Source organism: Gracilinanus agilis, chromosome 1, assembly GCF_016433145.1.
Source record: "Gracilinanus agilis isolate LMUSP501 chromosome 1, AgileGrace, whole genome shotgun sequence".
In the NCBI taxonomy this organism is placed as follows: domain Eukaryota; kingdom Metazoa; phylum Chordata; class Mammalia; order Didelphimorphia; family Didelphidae; genus Gracilinanus; species Gracilinanus agilis.
In genome coordinates, this window is record NC_058130.1 from 711,520,940 (window position 1) to 711,539,518 (window position 18,579).

Below are 18,579 nucleotides of genomic sequence, written 5' to 3' on the forward strand. Positions count from 1 at the left end.
GCTCTCTATGGACCCTTCCCCCTATCCTCTGCCTTCCCTGGCCCCGCCCCTACTGGTCCCCCTCTCTCTAGGAGAACTGGCCACTCGCCCCTTTCTGCTCCCTATGGCCCCTTCTCCCCAATCCTCTGTCCTTCCTGGTCCCTCCCCTTCTTCGTGCCATGGCTCCCTCCCTACCTGCCCCTTTCCCTCCCTTCCCTACCCACTATGGTCCCTTCTCTATTCTCTGCCCTCCTTGGCCCTGCCCCTTCTGGCCTCTCTCCCCTCGGAGGCCTGGTCCCCCCCCCACCCCTTATCTTCGAATACGGCCCTTTCCCCGGGTCCTTTGCCGTCCTGGCCCCGCCCACTCTGGCCCTTTCCCCTTTTACTAGATCCCTCTGGTCCCCTCCCCCTATCCTCTGCCCCCTCCTGCTTTCTGGGAGGCCTGGCTCCTTTCCTCCCTCCCTCAGCTGCCTCAGTAAAGTCCTGTATAATTCTTCTCCTTGGACCCTGGATACTCAGTCACCCCACCCGCCATCTTTCAATGGTGCTCTACTACTGCCTTGGCTGCAAGGACAGACACCTGTAGCTTTATTTATTTATTTGCTTTTGCGGGGGAGATGTAATAAAGTAGGCCAGAGATAAAGATGGAAAAACCTAGAGCAAGGCTGGAAACAACCCTGGGGTGTTTTTCTGAGCCCTTCCCTCTCTAATCCACCCTAACTCAGTTCTTGTTCCCAGGGTAATGAAGGTTTTAGGGATGAGGTCCAAAGCAGAAAACAGGGAGGTGGCCTCAGTTTGCCATCTGGTGATAGGAGGCAAACAGGCCTGTTTTTCTTGTTGGCCCAGGGAATTTATGTTACAGTCTTCCTAGGAGTTAGACTTAGGCTCATGCTCAGAGGTGGAGCTAGGCTTCTAGGGCTTACCCTTTGCCCTAAGACTTTGGACTGGCTGCTGTCCAGGGTGCCAGCACTTCTCTGGGCCTTTCTGAACAGGAAATAGTTCTGGAAAAGTAGTTCACTGACATTTCTTGGATTCCTCAAGGTTCCATTTAAATGTGGATATTTCCTGGAGTGCCTGAGTAGGGTATCAAGCTAGGACCCACTTTCATGGCAAAGTACTTCTTACCTATCCCCTTCATCCAGATTTTTTAACCCACCCATTTAGGGGGATTTTCCCCCTGTGATGGTATATCTCCTTCCAGTAATCTTTATACATATTTGTTGTATCCTCAGGAAAGATCTAAAAGGTAGATCTAAAAACAGCCTACCAATAGGGGGCAGCTGGGTAGCTCAGTGGATTGAGAGCCAGGCCTAGAGACGGGAGGTCCTAGGTTCAAATCCGGCCTCAGACACTTCCCAGCTGTGTGACCCTGGGCAAGTCACTTGACCCCCATTGCCTACCCTTACCACTCTTCCACCTATAAGTCAATACACAGAAGTTAAAGGGTTTAAAATAAAAAAAAAATCTATATATATATATAAAAACAGCCTACCAAGGGGTAGAGAGGTGTCTACATTTAATCTTCTACTAGTCTACCAGATTTTTAAGATCTTTGAGGGCAGGGGTTGTGTCTTAACTAACCTTTTCATCACTCTCCAGTACCTGACATGGTTATTTGTACACATTTGGTACTTAATACATGGTTTTGATATTTGTACCAAGGATGATGCACTTTTCCCTTTCAGTTTGGCCTGCCATAAAATGGTTTTAATACTCCTAGGAAGGAAATTAGGAGATTGGTGATGAACAGAAAGTGGAAATCATAGTTGTGGTCAGTGGTATTAGAGACAGTGATAATCCCAAGCCACTGGAGGAGGGACCTTTAACTTGGACTGGCAGTGGCCATTGTTGGGGCTTCACTGAGGGATTTGGGTGGCACTTAGAGGCTTAGCCTTATTTGGGTCTTTTTCCCTTTCCTTAAAGCTGGGCCTTCTGGTGGACTTCTCCCCTGATGGAATGATGATTCCTGAAGATAGTGACAATGATGCTGACCTTGAGGCAGAGTTCATGGCTTTGGTAGGGGCCCAGCCACCTCAGGAGCTCAAAAGCAAAGGTGAGGGGATCCCCACTGCCTGTTGAGGTTTGTTTCCTTAAGCATTCACAGCCTAAGAGATCCTGCTTCCATCCCTCCCAGACTGTCTTGAAGTTTTCACTCTTCTCTGTTTGTCATTACGCTATATACCTTATAAATGCTGAGCACTACTAAAAAACCTTATTCAGAGTAGGATGTGAAACAATGTGATTGGGATGGCCAAGGGGTCTTAAACTACATTTATATTTTATTTCTTTTTAGCTCCTTTGCCTATGGAGACCATTGAAAAAATGGCTTCCCTGTGTATGAAGGACCTGGATGAAGGAGAGGGGGAAGAAGAAGATGATGATGTGGAAGATGATGATGAACTGCTGGTGAGAAAGGACCTTAGAACACTTCTCCTCCAAGCACAAAGGTTCTTCCAGCTAGATCTGTTCTGCCTCATGTGTGGGTCAGGCTAGGTACCTGGTCTTTGTGGATGGAAAGAAATTGGGGAGAGTGAGTAAGAAGAAATATGACACCAAAACTGTTAGTATGGAACTCTCTTGGAGCCAGGAATTATAGAAGCAAAGCCTAGCCCACCCCCTCCTACCCATATAGCTGCTTTCTTATCCCTACTGGATGACTGTTTCCCTCTGTTACAAATCATATGGTTTGGCCTATGTTCTAGGAAGGCTATAGCAGGGCTTTCCACTCCTTTCATTAACATAATTGAAGTTAGTAATGTCTCTGTGAGAGTATTGGATATTGAACAAGACTTGTCAGCCCTTATTCCCTTCTGTATGTGTCTCTAGGCAGAGCTCAATGAAGTACTTGGGGAAAGGGAGGAAACTCAAGATACCCAGAGTCTCCCCATGGCCAAGGTATGTTGTTGCCTATTTTCCATTTGTTTTGTGTATGACTTCCAGATGTTCCCCCAGAACAAGCAGTTTCCTTGCCATCATCATCATCATCATAGCTAACATTTATATAGTGGTTACTGTATGCCAGATATTGTGCTAAGCACTTTACAAATATCATATTTGATTCTCAAGTTCCAAGAGGCAGATGCTATTATTATCCCTATTTTTACATATGGATGAGGAAATTGAAGAAAAGGAGGTTATCACCTTGACGTCCTGCATGTAGGACAGCCCTTCAAAGATCATGCCTCTTTGAGCTCTAACTCCTATGATCTTATGGCCTGAGGCATGTCCCAAGATGAGCTAAGAGCTGAGATACTGTCCCAAGGACCAGGTATGGGGAAGATTGTGAAGCATGATGGGTGAATAAATGGAATGTCCCCTAGTAGGTACAATTCTTGGGCTTGGATTTCCTGCTCAGGCCCAGTGACTCCCATATTCTCTTGCAGTCACCCAATCTTCTACAACCTAAGATCAGCCCTAGCAGTGCTGATATGGAAGCCACCCTGGCTGAAAGACTAACCATGTACCAGACTGCCATCATCAATGCCAAGCATGCTGGGGACAGTTCCAAGGTCCGTCGATATGAGCGAGGTGTCAAGGTGAGCAGGAAGAGCCCTTGGTACATAGCCTCATCTCATTCTGAGCTGGCACCACCTTCCACTGAGCCAAAACTTCTCTCCTCAGACATTAGAGAACCTGCTGGTTTCAGTTAAGAAGGGGCGGAACATCAATGAGGAGGACATCCCACCTCCTGTAGCTGTGGGGAAGAGCCCAGTACCTACACCAGAGGTTTTACCTATGCAGAGCATTATACCCACCCAGCCCTCTCAACATCAGTTGCCAGTTGCTCCTCCCAAAACACTGCCTGTGCCTCCAAACCATGGCTCTGGGGTGACTGAGAAGCCAGCCCCTGTAGCCTCATCTGTGAGCTCTGGTAAGTGGCAGGATTTTTGGCTGGTCTAGGAGCTGGGAAGAGGGTCCTTCTGGACAATAGTACTTAGACTCCAAGACAAAGTGGAAGAAATTACAAAGTTCCATTCTCTTTTTTGTACTCCTCTCCTGCTTCCCCATAATCCTTTTAATATTAACTGTTCTTCATCCCTTCTTAGAAGTTCCCAGAACTCATGATGAAACATACTATATACTCTCAGAAAATAGTCTGAAGATTGAAGGATACTTAAAAATTTTCTTCTTGAGTTTTTTTTCTGATGTTTTCTTTCACAACATGACTAATATGGAAATATGTGTGGCATGACTACACATGTTTAACCTATATCAAATTGCTTGCTTTCTTAGTGAGGGGGAGTGGGAGAAAGAGAATTTCAAACTCAAAATTTAAAAAAACGAATGTTAACCAATTTTTATATGTAATTTGAAAAAAAAATTTTTTTCTAAAGTTCCCAGAGCAGCAGCTTGAATTACTAAGTCCTTTGAGCATCATCTTCTGTGCTTAGGTCCTGGCAGCTCTGGGTCCCTGCTCCTATTACAGGAGCGGCAGCGAGAGTACAAAAGGGCTGCATTGCGCTCCAAACAGGAGGGAGACTCAGAAGCAGCTGCTAAGTATTACCGTGTAGCCAAGGTAAGTGTGGGCCGGTGGGCTGGCAGGGTTGGTAAAGGAGGGAAGGCTCAAATTTAAGCCCCAATTCTAGGCAGGAAACAGATAAGGAGGTAAGTGGACCTTCGAGGAGTCAGAGCCCTTGGTTTCATGTTTGTCACTTTATATAGGATGGAGGGCAGTGATTCTTGGGTCTGACCTGGCTGAGTCTCACTGAGGGAACTGAGGTTTCCTTTAATACAGTATCTGTCATTTCTTCTACTGTCCCTGAGATAACGGTAACGGTCTCATCATCTCTTCCTTCCTTCCCCTAGAGCTTTGATGCTGTTCTGGATGCAATGGCTAGGGGTGAGGCTGTGGACCTGTCCCGTTTACCTCCACCACCTGGTGAGGACTGTTTCCTATGGCGTCTTCGTCCAGGGAGGGCTTGAACAGTTAGGGCACAAGTCTCTTCAAGGAAGAACAAAGGCCATGGCAGAGGCAGTGTCTTATAATTTTATATTACTGCCACACCTAGCACAGGACTGAGGACTCTGTATAGGCTTGTTGGTTGACTGAGTGACTGGTCCTCTTGATTCACAGACCAGATGCCCAAGAACTTGCCTTCCCCAGGGCTTCAGCCTCCAGCTTCCACTCCTGGTACTGGCACTATCTCCCCTTCCATGCCAGGTAAGCACAGACCCTCCAGGGGAAGACTTAACAACTAATTGAGCTGCTAAGAGTCACTGGTGGGAACTGAGGAGCCCAGAATTCCAAGGCCAGGGGAACCTAGGGCGTGGGAAGGAAGGACTTGGCAACCAACTAATGACAGAACCTTTTTGCTCCCTTGCAGAAATGCCCCCACCTCCACGGACCCTGCTGGAGGCTTTGGAACAGAGAATGGAGCGTTATCGGGTGGCTGCAGGGCAGGCCAAGGACAAAGGTGATGATCGGAAGGCCCGGATGCATGATCGAATAGTCAAGGTGAGGAGAGACTCAGGGATAGGGCTGGGTCTGGGCTAAGGAACCAGGCTCAAGCTTAGCCAATCTTTCTTCTTTTCCTTCCTCACTTCAAATGAGCAGTTTTTAAAAACCCTCAAAACAAATATGCATAGTCCCACAATATGAACTCCCCCATTCATTAGACATGTTCAAAAATGTCTTGTCTCATTTCAGATCTTAAGTCCACCACTTTTCTAACAAGAAGTGGTTAGTGTGCTTCATCTTTGGCCTTCTAGAATTATGGTTTATTATCATTAGAGTTCTAAAGTTTTTCAAAGCTGTTTCTCTTTGTAATGTTATTATTGTCTCCACTTCAGTCTCTTATCATTTTGTAGAGATCTTCTGAACTTTTTTCCTCTGAGACAGTTCATTTTGTCATTTCTTATGCTGCATTGATGTTGTATTACATTTGTTTGGCCATTCCTTAATAAGTGTGCATCTTTTTAGTTTCCAGTTCTTTGCTACTATAAAAAGAGCTGTTGTAAATATTTTTGTACATAAGAGTCCTTTTTCTCTTTGATCTCTTTGGTATATAGCCCTAGTAGCAAGATTGCTGGGGCAAAGGGCATGAACAGTTTAATGACTTCAGGAGCATAGTTCCAAACTGCTTTTCCAGAATAGCTATCCCAGTTCATAGCTTCACCAAATCACTGGTGTGCCTGTTTTCCCACAGCCCCTCTATTTGTCATTTTTCTCTTCATCTGCTTTGTTAATCAGCTGGCTTTTTCCCTTCAGCAATATCAGGATGCCATCCGGGCCCACAAGTTGGGCAGATCTGTGGATGTGGCTGAACTTCCTGTTCCCCCAGGTAGGTACCTAGCAAGTTTGTACCTGTTTGGGGTAGCCCCTGGATGGAGGACTCAAGAGAAGCTAGCACCCAGTATCTACTCTAACTTGGGAACAAGAAAGAGCTGGGTCGTCCTGAGAGGCTGATCTGGACCAAGGGATAGGGTTTCTGCGCTCTCTCCTCTGGGGAGCTGAGCAGGGTTTTTGATCAGAAATATTTGTGAGTAATTGGCTTTAGGTATCTATATTGAATCTATGAGTGGATGGGTTCAGGGGGTTTTGTAGATTTTGTGAATGTTTATGTTAACTAAGTTTGCTGTTGATAACCTTTGTTGGGGTGGAAGGGGTCCATGACAGCTGGAGCCATTAGAGCAGTGGTTCCCAAACTTTTTTGGCTTACCGCCACCTTTCCAGAAAAAATATTACTTAGCGCCCCCTGTCACATACTGTCACCGCCCCCTTACAGTTATTCATCACCCCCAAATGCACCTGTGGCCATCACCGCCTCCCTGGATTGCTGCAGCACCCACCGGGGGACGGTGGTGCCCACTTTGGGAATCACTGCATTAGAGTAAGATGCTGATTGGGATCTCTTGCCCTTGTGGGGGACAGGTTTTCCCCCAATCCAGGGCCTGGAGGCAGCCACAACCACACAGCAAAGCCTTGTAGGGGTTCTTGAGACTGCCATGAGGCTGGCCAACCAGGATGAGGAGGAAGAAGAGACAAAGAAGGTGAGACAGAGAGAGATGGGGCCAGGGGTAGATGGAGGGCTTGGGACAGGGTTTTCCACCCTCTAGACTGGAGGCAACATGATGTTGCAGAACAGGTGTAGAACCTGTGTGACCCTGGGAAAGTCATTGAACCTCTGAGTCTTAATCTTTTATCTATAAAATGAAACTCATGATATTTGTACTCCCTGCTTCATAGGGTTGGGTGTGAGGACAGTGTTTCATAAACCTTAAAGGGCACAAAAACAGAAGCTATCTTTGTTGTTCGTTGCCCATGACTCTTGGACTTAGCATTGGACCTTTGGGTGGTAGGCATCCTGAAGTTGCATGGGTTGTTGTAGTGCCACCACTTGTTTTCTTTGTTATTCCCTCCATGCCAGCCCAGCACCCACTCCCTTCCTTCTCCACAACCCAAACCCCAGGCCCCCCGGACCCCTGGGCCAGGAACTGGCCCACCTGGGAAAGTGGCTATAAAAGGCTCCACCAAAGGTAGGTTTGCTTTCCTTTAGAGGTAGGACCTGGTGGGTGGTTTGCTTCCTGGCAGTGCCTTAAGCCATTTTCTCCCTCCCTTCTTCCCTTACCCCACAGCCCAGCAACAACTGGCTTTCTTGGAAGGAAGGAAGAAACAGCTGTTGCAAGCAGCCCTTCGAGCCAAACAAAAGAATGATCTGGAAGGTGCAAAACTCTTTTTGCGCCAAGCTAAGGGACTGGAGCCCATGCTAGAGGCTTCACTGAATGGGCTACCTGTGGATATTACCAAGGTGAAGGGCTGGCATGACTCTCAGGGTACCTTTGCCATGCTCCCTCCTCACACCACCCCATACCTTACCAGCATCCCTGTCCTTTCCAGGTGCCACCAGCACCTGTCAACAAAGAAGATTTCACACTGGCCCATCGACCTGGCGCAGCCATCTCTCTGGAGGAGGCTGGACATTATGCTGAGCTCACGAAGTTGATGAGGCAGCAGCATGAGGTGTGTGGGAGGGAGGGATCACTAGGGCAGGGCAGAGTTAGTCCTGGACCCTGAGACTGAGACCTTGAGACCCTAATTCTTTCCTCGTTCCTTCACCCCTCAAGATGTGCCTGAAGTACTCCAACCAATTCACCCACCTGGGAAATGTTGTGGAAACTAGCAAGTAAGTTTCCTTTTCTGTCTCCTTCCCTCAAGTGGAATGTAAATCTAGACTTGTAAGGAACTCCACCCCACCTCAAATTTGTTTGATCCACATATTCTTAACCTTAGTGGATGCTATTATTGTCATCCCCATTTTACAGATGAAGCAGAAATTAATTGACTTGCTCAGGGTCACCGAGCTAGTAAGTGTCTGAGGAAGGATTTGAACTTGTGTCTTCCTGACTCCAGACCCAGCATTCTCTCCACTGCTCCACCAGCTACCTCTACCAAATGTACCAAATGTGTGTCTTTCTTCCTTTTCAGCTCTGAATTCCATAGATATGTTTACTCTTATGGTATTTAGTTTATGGCAGAGGCAGAGAAGGAAACTTTCTTAAGGAAATTTTCTTTCCTGGGATGGGATCTGGGAAGGGGCCCTGCTTTGATGTCACCTAAATGTCTTTTTCTTTCCTTTCCTTCCCCTAGGTTTGAGAAAATGGCTGAAGACTGTAAGAAAAGCATGGAGATTCTGAAGCAAGCTCACAGCCGGGGTTTCCCTCTTCCCAAGTTCCACTATGAACAGAGGACCTTCAGTGTGGTCAAGTAAGACCCTCAAGGATTCTCTCTGGGGCCAGGTTGGGGATCAGTGAGCTACAGGTGGCTGTGGCTCTTGGGGTATTTGCTCGTCTCTTCTGGGGACAGTGTTTGTGCTTCCCTACCCCATTCTGCTCTGACCCTTCTTCTAGGATCTTCCCAGAACTCAACAGTAGTGACATGGTTCTGTTCATAGTGAAGGGCATCAACCTTCCCACACCACCAGGTAACAGGGCCCTGAGAATGGGAAGGGGAGGGAGCTGGGCCAGCTCAAAGGCTACTTTCTCCCAGCTTCCTGCTTTTTTCTCCCTACCTGGGTGAAGGAGCATTGACCCCAAGCCTTCATTACAGGGGTATCCCCCAGTGACCTGGATGCCTTCGTGCGATTTGACTTCCCCTATCCTAATGCAGTGAGTGAGGACTTTGGAGAGTGGGAGAGGAGGTGGAGACTGAGTCACAAGGGCTTTGGGAGGCAGTGTGTTTAAGATGGTTGGGGTGCAAATCCAGGGATGAGGAAGGCACACCTCTCTCCTCCCTCCCTCAGAGGGCTACACAGTCTTAGGGACAGGGGCCTGAGGCTTCTTGGGCGCTGGAAGCAGGGCATCTTCTGAACACCACTCGTCCTCGGTTCTCAATGTAGGAAGAAGCTCAGAAGGACAAGACCAATGTGATAAAGAATACAGACTCCCCTGGTGAGTCAGAGATGGAGAGAAGGTTCCTTAGTACTTTGGAGGTCCAAGGCAAAGGGACCTGGATCTAATTTCTGCCTTTCTTTCTCTTCTTCTCTCTTCTCTGGGCAGAATTCAAGGAGCAGTTCAAGCTTTTCATCCAGCGGGGACACCGAGGCTTCAAGCGTGCCATCCAAACCAAAGGGATCAAATTCGAAGTAGTCCACAAGGGGTAAGTGAGGGAGTAGCTAGGAACATTGGTGCAAGCTCATTCAAGGGCTTCTGTTCATAGGCCACTTCTGCTCCCCAGGGGACTGTTCAAGCCAGACCGTGTCCTGGGCACTGCCCAGCTCAAGCTAGAGGCCTTGGAGTCAGCCTGTGAGATCCGAGAAATCCTTGAGGTACCCATCTCTTTTCTACCTCATCTCACTGACACCCCCACCTCAGTGCCCTGTCTTGCCCAGTGACTTGACTTTTGTCCTCCCCAGATCCTGGATGGCCGTCGCCCCACAGGAGGGCGGCTTGAGGTGATGGTCCGTCTGAGGGAGCCACTGACCTCCCAGCAGTTAGACACTGTCACCGAGAGATGGCTGGTCATCGACCCCCTGCCCCCAGTGAGGAACAGGGCCTGAGAATTAGGGGAAGGCCTGGGAGAGGGGAGGCCCATAGCAGAGGCCACGAAAGTGGCTTGGGCAGGGTGAGGCCTAGCGGGATAGGCTGGAACTGGGTTGGCCTTTGAGAACAGAAGCTCTGAGGAGAAGGGGAACTGAGGGGACCCGCTTATCTGTCCCACTCCGAGCAGGTGGCTGCACCCAAAACAAAGGCCCCACCCATCCATGCTCCTGGACGGGACCAAGGAAGCAAGTAAGTGACTGGGCTGGGGCGGGGGGGCTCTGGGACTCCTTCCCTGGCCTCCAAAAGAGAGTTATTTGTTTCATTGAATTGAACAGCAGACCAGGTTTCAGCCTAAAGAGCCTCAGTGTCATGGCCTTTGACCGGGAACGGCTAGAGAGGAAGGTAGGTGATGGTCCTGGGGCTGGGCTCTCCGGAGCTGGGTGCACATATGCTCACTCTTCAGGGGGATTTCTAAAGCTCCATCCCAAGGGGAGGGTGTGCCTGGACCCTCACTCCTGGCTGGTGTCTGGCAGATTATGGCGTACAAGCAGGCACGGCAGGCAGTGCCTGGGAAGCTGGCCCAGCAATACCAGGAACTTGTGCAGCACAGCCAGTGGCAGAGAGCACAGCTAGAACAGGGAGGCCCGGCCATCCGGAGAGGTGAGAAGAATACAGAAATATCCAGGATGTGCTGCCCCTCCCCCCTCCCCCTTGCCCCCAGGATTTGTCAGCAGCTGGATCTGGAACCCCCTCGCTAAGCCCTCAAGGGGCTGTTAGAGATGGGGGCCAGGGTCTCCTCAATCGCACTGGGAGCCTTTTGTGGCAGGATTTAGGCCTTCCCCAGGCCCCGCTGGAGGTGCTGGTGGTGGGAGCACAGTCTCTGGGAGCCTCGCTGGACTTGGAGCTTGAATCCATCTCTGAGCCTTGCTAGGCAGTGAATGGTGGGGGTAGAAAAGGACTTTCTCCCTAAATTCAAACTTCTGGGGGAGTTGGGTCCTTTCCTGATTTCTACTAGGCTTTGGTGGGGCCAGATGCGGGTGGGCCACCATTCAGGTCCTCATCACTCTCTGTCTGGCCTTCCAGAGTACCACGCTCAGCTGGAACGATACCTGCAGTACTATACAGAGGCCGCCCGAAACCTGGGCAGTGACGGCAACAGGGTAAGGCATGGGGACCGTCAGGAGCCCCTAGAAGGCCAGGGAGCCTCCCTTTCCAGATGCTAGGCAACAGGCTGAGATAGGTCATTGATAGACAACTGTTCTTCACAGGATGCAGCTAAGGAAGCTCTGTACAAACGGAACCTAGTGGAGAGAGAGGTGAGAGCCTGGAGCCTGGAGGGACTTCTTTCACACACATTCCTTCTCTCTGTCTCTCCTGTCCCACTTCTGACAGGAGAATTAACTAGTGCTTCCTGGTCCTGAGGTGGGACCAGATCCATACCCTGCTGCCCCATCTCTGATCCAGGGCTCCTGCAGGAGGACTCCCCTCACTCAGTAGCCCTAACATTGATCTCTGGGGGCGGGTTTCTTCTCAGCTGCAGCAGCTTCGGAGGTGATGGTACGATCAGGACTAGACCCGGGTCACTGGGCTTCCCCTAGTCCAGGGAGCAAAGGCAGCTGGACTCTGGGAGCAGGTGTATGGGCCCAGAGTGCTAGGAAGGTGATGGGAGAAAAGGGTGAACAGGAGAGCCCTAGGCTCCCTCTGTGCTCTCCAGCCTACCCTGAGGACCCTGCTGAAGACCAAATCATCCGACAATCACTTGACAATCATTAGGAGGGAGGGGCCTGGCCATACTCTGGGAGAGAGGAGGAGACTGGCACCTGGTTCAGGATGGAGCTTTGTCTCTCTCTCTCTCTCTCTCCCTCCCCTTATCCTGGTGGAATTGGAATTGTGGAAACAGGAAAGTTTAAGTTCCATGAAGGCACGTGCATCCACAATGCCAGGCAGCACCCCCCCCCCCCGAAAGACAGGCTCCTGAGCCCACACAGGCAGTGGCTTGTGCTTTGGGCATCATTTCCCCTTTCCCAGGCTTCCACTGTCCCCTCCACAGAATGCAGTTTGCACAGTTGGGCAGGCTTCTGTCCCCTGGCCTACCCAAGGAGGTGGGAAGGCATCAAGGAAAGGGTGAGGCCCTGGGGACTGTGTTCTGGCTGGATCCCACCCCTTCCCTACCATTTTCCCAAGCACTTTATTTTCTCATCCGCTAGTCTGGGGCTTCTAGGAAACCTAGAGATCCCAGCCTCAGAAGCCTTAACTGGCCAGCACCCACCCCAAAGAACGCCCCTGCCTGGGCCTGAGGCCTGTGGGCTAGGCTCTCCCCAGACCAATCTCCCTAATCCTCAGCCTGCCTTGCCAGCTGCAGGAGATGAAGACACATGGGCCTCCCAGTTAGGTAGACTTCCATTGCCTCTGGGGGAGGACCATGACCTCTCACCACCCCAGCTTGTCTGTTGCTGTGATGCCCCTGGCAGGAAGAAGAGGGGGTTTGGGTTGCAGGGGAGCAGGCACACACAATAAACAGCAAGGGTTGCACACAGCAGGTCTCGGTCCTTTGTTTCATCCTCTGTGCTCTTTGCCTTAACCTCTGTCCTAGCCAGGAACCTTTCTGGGTTAGGCACAGGCTTCCCTCCCTGGTGCTAGGAGAAGCTTAATTTGGACAGTGAGTACGGAGGAGTGGCACCTTGGTTGTGACTCAAACATGCCAACAAAGGAAAGGGGGGGTGTCCCTGGGTGCCTGGTTGAGGTTGGGGATCTGTGATGGCATGTAGACAGCATTGCCTTTCCGTGAGCTGAATTAGATACCCCCACCTTTATCAGTCACTACCAGGAGTTTGCTTGTTCTTATACCCTTGGCCCAGGACTCCTAGGCATAGGCCACAGGGCACAACCCATCTATAAAATCTAGCCTTCAGAAAGAGGGAAAGGGCCTTGTGTTCTCCAAAGCCAGCTTGGCATCTGGCCCCCAGTGCACCCCATCCTACCCCACTGAAGAGCTCACAGAGATAGTGAGCATTGGCCACAGAGTGCCTGAGGCAGCCTCAGAGACAAAAGCTGCTGAGTCACCAGAGCAGGTATGCACAGGAGCTCTGGGGGTCCCTGCTGGCTCAGTGGGCCTGGGGCCTTTGGGGCCTTTTGGGCCGTTTGGGCATCTTGACGATGACTGGCTCAGGGTTTCCTGTTGTATCAACCACCTCTAAATGCAGCAGATCCAGAAAGGCTTCTGGGGAGATACTGGTCATCATCAGCTGGTTGGATCTGGAGGGAGCAGTGGGTTTCTGTGTATATTTGAAGATGGCAGAGAACCTTTTCCCCCAAGCAAGGAGCCCAGGCATCCTAGTATCCAGCCTTGGGACCTCTGCTTAGCATAAGGATGTTGGAGGAGGGGGTGGGCAGCCCAGACTCTGAGCTAGACAGTATCTCGGAGAGCATCTAGCCTGACCCATATCCAAGCACGAATCTCCTTATGTCACTGGATTTGAGATTGAGAACTTGAGGGGACTTTGGAGTCTTAACAGTCCAAGATCACACAGTAAGTGGCCAAACCCAAATCCTCCGATGCCCCCAACAAGTGAAGAGAGCATGATCTGGAGGGAAGGACTACATCCTAGATTCCAATTGAACAGACCCAGAATGAATCTCAAGTCTGTCATTCTAACCTTTGCAGCCCTCTCTGGGCCTCAGGTTTCCCCCTTGTGAAAGGTAAGCATTAGACTAATTTCTAAACGTCCTTGCTCTTACTACTATCCTTTAGCCATCCATCTTCTCCCTCAACACACTGCCTCCCTCCCGAAGGACCCGGCTAGGGTGGGGATACCTGAGGACCAGTGCTCGGAGGCGGGGTGTTGTGAGGAAGGCTTGGGCACCCACGCTGCTGATGCGGTTCCCCTGAAGGTATAGGAATTCCAGGGCCTCAGGAAGATCAGGGGGCACAAAAGACAGCTCGTTGTGACTGAGATCCAGGAGCTGCAGGAGGAAGGTGTCAGAGGTGGGGACAAGTCGGATCCCAAGTGCTCCCACCTCACATCTTTATGCCTTCTCTTCCCCTCACCTTGAGGCTGGGGACCTCCTGCCAGGTCCCAGGCATGATAGAACCCACACGGAGCCTGTTGTGTCCCAGGTGTAACTCCTGAAGCATGCTCAAGTTGGTCATGGGCTCGGGGTCCAGGGTGTTGAGCTGATTCCTGGGTAGCCTGAGCACCTGCAGGCTGCCAGGCAGGCCCTGAGGCAGCAGTGTAAGTCGGTTTCCTGTTAGGTCAAGGGTCTGCAGATGCCCCAGGCGGCGGAATGCCAGGTGGTGGAGGTGTGCACTGGTGAGTTGATTGTGGGCCAGATTGAGGTCAACCAGAGAGGGTGTGGCCACGAAGGCACGAGGCCCCAGCTCACTGATGCGGTTGTGGGGCAACATGAGGGCATGGAGGCGGCGGGGCAGTCCTGGTGGCACCTGTTCCAACCCACTGGCATAAAGGTGCAGCGTATGCAGGCCCCGAAGACCCTGGAAGGCAGCCAGGTCCAATCCTCTAGGCCCCAGTGGGTTGTGCTGTAGTAACAAATACTGCAGACCCCGGGCCCCGCTAAGCCTTCCCGCTGGCACATGGCAAATCTGGTTCCTGCCCAAGTGCAGAATGACCAGGCTTGGTGGTAACCCCTCCGGCACCTCACCCAACCTGTTGTTGGACAGGTCTAAGTACTCCAGGCTCTTGAGTTTGCTGAGGGCCAAGAAGATCCAGGATTGGAGACTGGAAGGGGCTTGAGATATCATCTCATCCCCAAGGTCAGATGGCTTGTTCAGATTCCAAATCCCGTGTCTTTTCTAATATGCCACCAAAGGTGAGGGGATCCCTGCCCTGCCTCAGTGATATTCAGGAGAACAGGCTTCCTCTCTCTGCTTGATTTGTGGCTCCTCTCCAGGAATCTTCCCCAGCCCACAGGGAGGATTCCTTTCCCCTTGGAGCTCCTAGAAAGCCTTCATTTGGCCTGTATGATCCACACTTGGGTCATACGACTTCGATCACCTGTTCCAACCCCTTCATTTTATGACTGAAACCCAAAGAGGGGATGACTCACCCAACCTAAAAGTTACCCAACTAGTAAGCAGCAGATTTGAATCCAATTCCACTGACTCCACAACCAGTACTTTTTCTCCCACACATGAAGAGGGTGGGTGTCAGTGGAAAGGGCTAGATTTAGGTTGGAGGACGATTCAAATCCTGCCTCTGCTATTTGCTACCTACTGGACCTTGGGGAAATCACTTGACCTCTCTTGAGTTTCTTCATCTGTAAAAGGAAAGGATAGGACTAACTAATCTCTAAAGGTACTTCTGGCTTTACAAAGCTCAACTTAGATGCCCTTAACTAGCCCATGCCCCAAACCTCTCTGGCTCCCTGTTGCCTATGTACAATACCCAATATGCAACAGTCACTCACTAAGTGTCTGGCTTTGACTGGGTCAACTAATAAGCCTTGGGGTTGTGGCCAATTCCCAGAGGGAAATGGGAGTCTTTTCTCCAAGCCATCTTCTTCACAAATGTTCCCATTAAAGGGACCCCAGTTTCTCGGAAGCCTTACCTGAAGGTGGTAGCATCAAGGCCAGCATCAGATAGCCGATTGTGCTGTAGATAGAGCTCTCGTAGCTGGATTTGTCGGCCCAGGGCCCCTCGGGGAACCTTGGCAATTCGGTTGTTCTGTGGAAGGAGGGCAGGGTCAGGGACACCAGATGCCCACAGGGAAGGGGTGGGAACAGCACAGCACTCATCACTTCCTCCCACCCCTGGCACCTGCAGGTGGAGTCGAATCAGTGAAGAGGGCAAGCTGGGCGGGAGGTAGCTAAGCTGGTTACTGGAGAGGATCAGGGTGGTGATGGCCTCAGAACCACGGAAGGCATCAAAGGGGAGGCCCGTGTTGGTTAGCTGGTTGTCATGAAGATACACAGATCTGGGGGGACAGATGATCTAGTACAAACCCATGTGGTTCTCTGTAGGCAGAGACTCTCTCACCCCTTGGAGCAGAGGATCCCCATAGGTATGAGGAGTTCCTTGAGATCAGGGTATATACTACCTCACCCAAAGCAGTAGACTCCCTGAGGACAGAGCCAGGTCTTCTCCTTCCCCTGCCTGCCCCCCATGCCAGACTAAAGTCTAGGGCATGCTTACCTGAGTTCAGGCTTCTCCCCAAATGTAAGGGGGTAGATCTCCACCAACTGGTTGGCAGCAAGGTCAGCAATGCGTAGGGAACGGGGCAGAAACTGGGGTGCCACAGTAAGCTGGCAGAGAACAACCAAACTGACACTTAGGTTCATAGATCCAGAGAGCTAAAAGGTACCTTAGAGGTCATCTGGCCCAACCCTCCCATTTTACAGGGGAAAAAAATGTAGCCAGCTAACCAAGGAGATTGTGTCCTGCCCAAGGTCACACGGGTATAGTAGGGGCAGAGCTAGCATCCTGATGGAGATTGTCTGACCTCCACTCTTCCTGCTGCACTACGATCCTAAGCATCCCAGGTGTACTCCAAGTCACTTGGCCCCCTCTTTCCCTAATTATGTTTACTGTCCTTTTCAGGGCACAGAGAGGTTTAAGTCAAGAATGGAGCACTACCCTGGGGTCAGGAAGACATAAATCCAGCATCAGATACTACCTAGGAAAGTCACTTAATCCCTGCCTCAGTTTCCCCAACCATAAAATGGGGACCACAATAGCACATACCTTGCAGGACTATTGTGAAAAATCAAATGAGATATTTGTAAAGCAGTTAGCACAGTGCCTGGCACAGAGTAGGCGCTATATAACCCTTTCCCTTCTCTTCCCTTGTTCTCACAGAACCACCAAACTCCAGTATCAGAAAGAACCTTAGTTATTTAGTCCAAATGGTGTCTAATCAAGAAACCTCTCTATATGGTATTCTCAACCACTCTTAGGCAAATAGCTGGTGCAGTGGACAGAACACTGGATTCAAGTTCTAATCTGGCCTAAGACACTTAACTAGCTGTGTGAACCGGAGCAAGCAATTTTCATATCCTCTTCTGTAAAATGGGGTTCATAAGTTCATAACCCTTTCTGGGTTGTCCTGAGGATCAAATGAGATGTATGTAACTTGCCTTGTGAGAGCTATATTGATTCTGGCTATTATTGTTATCATCTGGCCTTTGCTTAAGCAACTCTACTGATATGGAACTCCCTTTAGCCCATTCCACTTTTAGATAGCTCTAATGGACAAGAAAATCCTCCTTACACAAAGCCTAAATCTACCTCCAGCCCACTTCCACCCATCGCTCCTGGTTCTGATTAATAATAAAAATGATGATAACTAGCATTGTTGTAGCCCTTTACATGTGCTAATCTCATTTGATCTTGGAAGGTAGATGGAATTATTATCCCCTTTTACAAGTGAGGAAACAGGCAAACAGCAGTTAAGTGACTTTGTCCAGGGTCACACAGTTTGTGTTTGAGGTGGAATCTGAGCTCAAGTCTTCCTGATTTGGGGTCCAGAGCCCGCCTAATTGCCAAAAACAAACTATCCTTTTTTCCTACATGATAGCTTCAGAGGCTTGATGCCAGTCTGGGCAGACCAGGGATCACATAGTTTTTTTTTTTTTTAAACCCTTACCTTCTATCTTAGAAACAATACTGCTTATTGGTTCTAAGGCAGAAGAGCAGTAAAGGTCAGGCAGTGAGGGTTAAGTGACTTATCCAGGGTCACATAATTCAGAAGTATCTGAAGCCAAATTTGAACCCAGGACCTCGCTCTCTATCTACTGAGCCACCTAGCTGCCCCCTCCCAATAGTTTTAGGGCTACCAATTCCTCTACACCACCTCTGGCCCCCACTGGAGAAGGGGCATCTGCCTCACCTGTTTCCTGTCCCCTCTCCTTCCCACTCCAAGCCCTGCTCTAACCTGGTTGTTGGCCAGATAAATGTACTGAAGATCAGGCAATGACTCGAAGGCTTCATCCGGGAGTCCTGGGCAAAGGTGGAGAGGATAATGGGGGAGGGAGGGCAGGTTCCCACCCCCCTGCCCTTGGCTCCCCAATGGCCTGGCCCCTCCTTCCCTCCTGGCTCTCTCTGGGTAATAAAGGCCTCTTCCTCCACAGGGAAGAGCTTCAAAAGGATTTGGGCACCCCTGTGCTCCCTAAGGTGAAGGGGAAACGGGATCCTAAGACTTAGAGCTGGAAAGGGAAATGGGGATTGTTTAGTTCTGGTCCTAGCCCCTCATCTTGTGGATGGGCACCTCGGGCCCACGTTGGGGAAGGACCCTGTCCTAAGTTTCCGAAGTGGTAAGCAAGCGGCCAGCCCAGTTATCAACTCCAAGTCTAGGGACCCCCAAGCCCGGGCTCTTTTCAGTCTCGCCTCTGAAGACGCAGGAGCCAGGCTCCTCGGGTGCGTCGCCAGCCCCTTGCCCTTGGAGCGGCTCCAAAGCCACAGGCTGCTCCCCTCCTCTCCACAGCTTCCCCCTCCCCCTTTTCCGTTTTGTTCTGCAAACACGAGTTTCTGGGAAGCTGGCGGTGGGTTCCCCCCCCCCCCCGCTGCCCTCCCCCCTCTCTCTTGGCCGCAGGCGCCTGGCCCCTCCCCCGCTCCCTGCTGTCTGCTGGGGAGGGGGCGGTAGGAGCAGCGGTGGAGTCGGAGCGGGGAG

At 50.6% G+C, this 18,579-nt stretch overlaps 2 protein-coding genes across 2 annotated transcripts in view; one reads left to right on the top strand and one right to left on the bottom strand.

Annotated features, from left to right (window-relative positions):
* Nucleotides 1-12,493, top strand: part of CC2D1A (coiled-coil and C2 domain containing 1A) — a 17,684-nt gene extending 5,191 nt beyond the window's left edge. The window contains exons 2-29 of the mRNA XM_044670398.1: nt 1,903-2,032; nt 2,273-2,385; nt 2,806-2,874; nt 3,363-3,515; nt 3,601-3,850; nt 4,371-4,495; nt 4,786-4,858; nt 5,054-5,140; nt 5,304-5,434; nt 6,188-6,260; nt 6,851-6,969; nt 7,347-7,455; nt 7,555-7,727; nt 7,817-7,939; nt 8,044-8,102; nt 8,567-8,683; nt 8,827-8,900; nt 9,026-9,084; nt 9,315-9,366; nt 9,475-9,574; nt 9,653-9,743; nt 9,831-9,956; nt 10,145-10,206; nt 10,293-10,359; nt 10,491-10,617; nt 11,041-11,117; nt 11,226-11,273; nt 11,492-12,493. Of these exons, the coding sequence (XP_044526333.1) occupies nt 1,903-2,032; nt 2,273-2,385; nt 2,806-2,874; nt 3,363-3,515; nt 3,601-3,850; nt 4,371-4,495; nt 4,786-4,858; nt 5,054-5,140; nt 5,304-5,434; nt 6,188-6,260; nt 6,851-6,969; nt 7,347-7,455; nt 7,555-7,727; nt 7,817-7,939; nt 8,044-8,102; nt 8,567-8,683; nt 8,827-8,900; nt 9,026-9,084; nt 9,315-9,366; nt 9,475-9,574; nt 9,653-9,743; nt 9,831-9,956; nt 10,145-10,206; nt 10,293-10,359; nt 10,491-10,617; nt 11,041-11,117; nt 11,226-11,273; nt 11,492-11,512 (2,808 nt within the window). The 3' untranslated portion in view covers nt 11,513-12,493. The remainder of the gene's footprint in view (nt 1-1,902; nt 2,033-2,272; nt 2,386-2,805; nt 2,875-3,362; nt 3,516-3,600; nt 3,851-4,370; nt 4,496-4,785; nt 4,859-5,053; nt 5,141-5,303; nt 5,435-6,187; nt 6,261-6,850; nt 6,970-7,346; nt 7,456-7,554; nt 7,728-7,816; nt 7,940-8,043; nt 8,103-8,566; nt 8,684-8,826; nt 8,901-9,025; nt 9,085-9,314; nt 9,367-9,474; nt 9,575-9,652; nt 9,744-9,830; nt 9,957-10,144; nt 10,207-10,292; nt 10,360-10,490; nt 10,618-11,040; nt 11,118-11,225; nt 11,274-11,491) is intronic.
* Nucleotides 12,494-13,061: 568 nt separating this feature from the next.
* PODNL1 (podocan like 1) overlaps nt 13,062-18,579 on the bottom strand; it is a 24,788-nt gene continuing 19,270 nt past the window's right edge. Inside the window, exons 2-8 of the mRNA XM_044685098.1 lie at nt 17,845-17,909; nt 16,107-16,216; nt 15,732-15,888; nt 15,523-15,638; nt 14,006-14,663; nt 13,772-13,920; nt 13,062-13,212 (exon numbers count right to left, since the gene is read on the bottom strand). Coding sequence (XP_044541033.1) covers nt 13,062-13,212; nt 13,772-13,920; nt 14,006-14,663; nt 15,523-15,638; nt 15,732-15,888; nt 16,107-16,216; nt 17,845-17,909 — 1,406 coding nt within the window. The remainder of the gene's footprint in view (nt 13,213-13,771; nt 13,921-14,005; nt 14,664-15,522; nt 15,639-15,731; nt 15,889-16,106; nt 16,217-17,844; nt 17,910-18,579) is intronic.